The 1,850-nt window shown below is 43.9% G+C and overlaps 1 protein-coding gene across 1 annotated transcript; it reads left to right on the forward strand.

Moving 5' to 3' along the window:
* Positions 1 to 721: 721 nt before the first annotated feature.
* Positions 722 to 1,159, forward strand: LOC145995088 (histone-lysine N-methyltransferase SETMAR-like). The gene has a single exon (XM_083131622.1). The coding sequence runs from the start codon at positions 722 to 724 to the stop codon at positions 1,157 to 1,159; it is 438 nt and encodes a 145-aa protein (XP_082987748.1).
* Positions 1,160 to 1,850: the final 691 nt, after the last annotated feature.

Raw genomic sequence — 1,850 nt, forward strand, 5'->3', positions numbered from 1 at the left:
GTCTTAACGAAACGAACGCATTCAACGAAAATAACTGGGCTCGTGAATCTGGTGAAACCAGTTATTTTACGGACTTATGGGACACTCTAGGCGAAAGCGCAGGCGCAGCGTTTTGTTTAGAGAAAGTTTCCGCATGGCGTCAGCGGAAGGAATGTCCTTATGGCAAAAATAAACTCTATTATGGCCACTGTTACTCATTTTAATCACATTCTAAGAACGGTCAAGGCATACTTATCTTGTGCATGTTGCTTCATATCGCTATCTGTTAAAATCATAATACATTTTCCGAACTAGTGCAGTTTGAATCCATCAGCACGCGCTTTGTCTGCAAGGAGCAGACGATTTTCACGGAACAAACCAGCATCCTGGCCCGTGCGTTTGGTGAATCTCGTTCTTGCACGAAACGCACGGATTGCGATTTTTGGGACAGCATAATGAAACTCACGAAACGCACGGAAGCACTTATGGAACGGCCAGTTACCATAACTCGTTTAACGCGTTAAACTCGTGAGACTTTCGGAACGGGCCCAATGAAGGACGATGCTCGGCCGGGACAGTTGAAAAATCGCATCCCTGATTGCACAGTGGCTGCTATTGACAACCTTATTCAAGAAGACAGACGAATATCCCTGGCAGCGATTAGCGAACAAGTGAACGTGTCATTGGGTAGTGTGCATGACATTGTGAGGCACAGACTGTGTTACAGGAAAGTGTGCGCACAATGGGTGCCAAAGTGTTTGTCAGAGGAACAACAAATGTGCAGAATGGGAATGAAGGAATGTACAGGAATGAAGGTGAGGATTTTATCAGCAAAGTCATTGCTGGAGATGAATCCATCTGCCCTTATTACCAGCCAGAATCAAGGAGGGACAGTATGGAATGGAAGAATACAGGATCATCAAAACCAAAGAAAAGCAAGTCACTACCTAAAGTCGGCAAACTTATGATGACAGTATTTTTCGATGACCAAGGACCACTGCTAGTGGAGTTCCTTCCGGAGGGACACGCAATTAACGGAAACAGGTACTGTGAACCACTGCATCGTCTACGGACACCAATCAAGAATAAGCGTCGAGGAAAAATCAGCAAAGGCATCATTTTACTCCAGGACAATGCTCGTCCCCGTAGAGCCAGACAGACACAGGATCTGTTGCAATAATTTCATTTGGAAGTGCTAGACCACCCTGCATTCAGTCCTGACTTGAGTCCATGTGATTATCACATTTTCGGACCTATGAAGAAACACCTCAGAGGACGACGCTTTGCCTCGAGTCCTGAGCTGCAGGAAGCTGTCAGGGATTGGTTTCATTCCCAGCACAAGGACTTCTTCTACCAAGGAATTCATAACCATGTTTCAAAGTGGGACCAGTGTCGTACCTCATGCGGTGAATATGTGTAGCCAACTACTGTAATAAAGTTTCTGCAAGGAAATGTACCTTTTCATTTGAATGCACCTAATAGTAAAGAATTCTACACAGGATTATATCATATCACTGCAGCATATCGTATAAGAGAAACTCGTACCTGAAAGAAGTTTGAAGGTCTTTATTATAGAGGAACTGCAAGGTCATCATCATCACTCTCGTTTCTGTTTTCTGGCATGTTTCCCAGAAGATTTGAATAGGGGATCACCGATTTCTGTGGTAGATACGTTACCCTGTTTTATAATACGCAACACAGTATGCACACAGACACCACACGCATTAGCCGTAACTTCTCGACTCTGAGAAAACACTGTTTCAGCACGCACTTCTTCCGACGCCAATTCTTTGAAGCAAGAATACACTAGATTTCTGTCTTGTGAACGTAATATTTTACCCTTGGTGCCTGTAATACTTGTAATAGATTTC

The sequence above is a fragment of the Lepisma saccharinum genome, chromosome 11 (genome assembly GCF_977018435.1).
Source record: "Lepisma saccharinum chromosome 11, izLepSacc3.1, whole genome shotgun sequence".
Lineage (NCBI taxonomy): Eukaryota > Metazoa > Arthropoda > Insecta > Zygentoma > Lepismatidae > Lepisma > Lepisma saccharinum.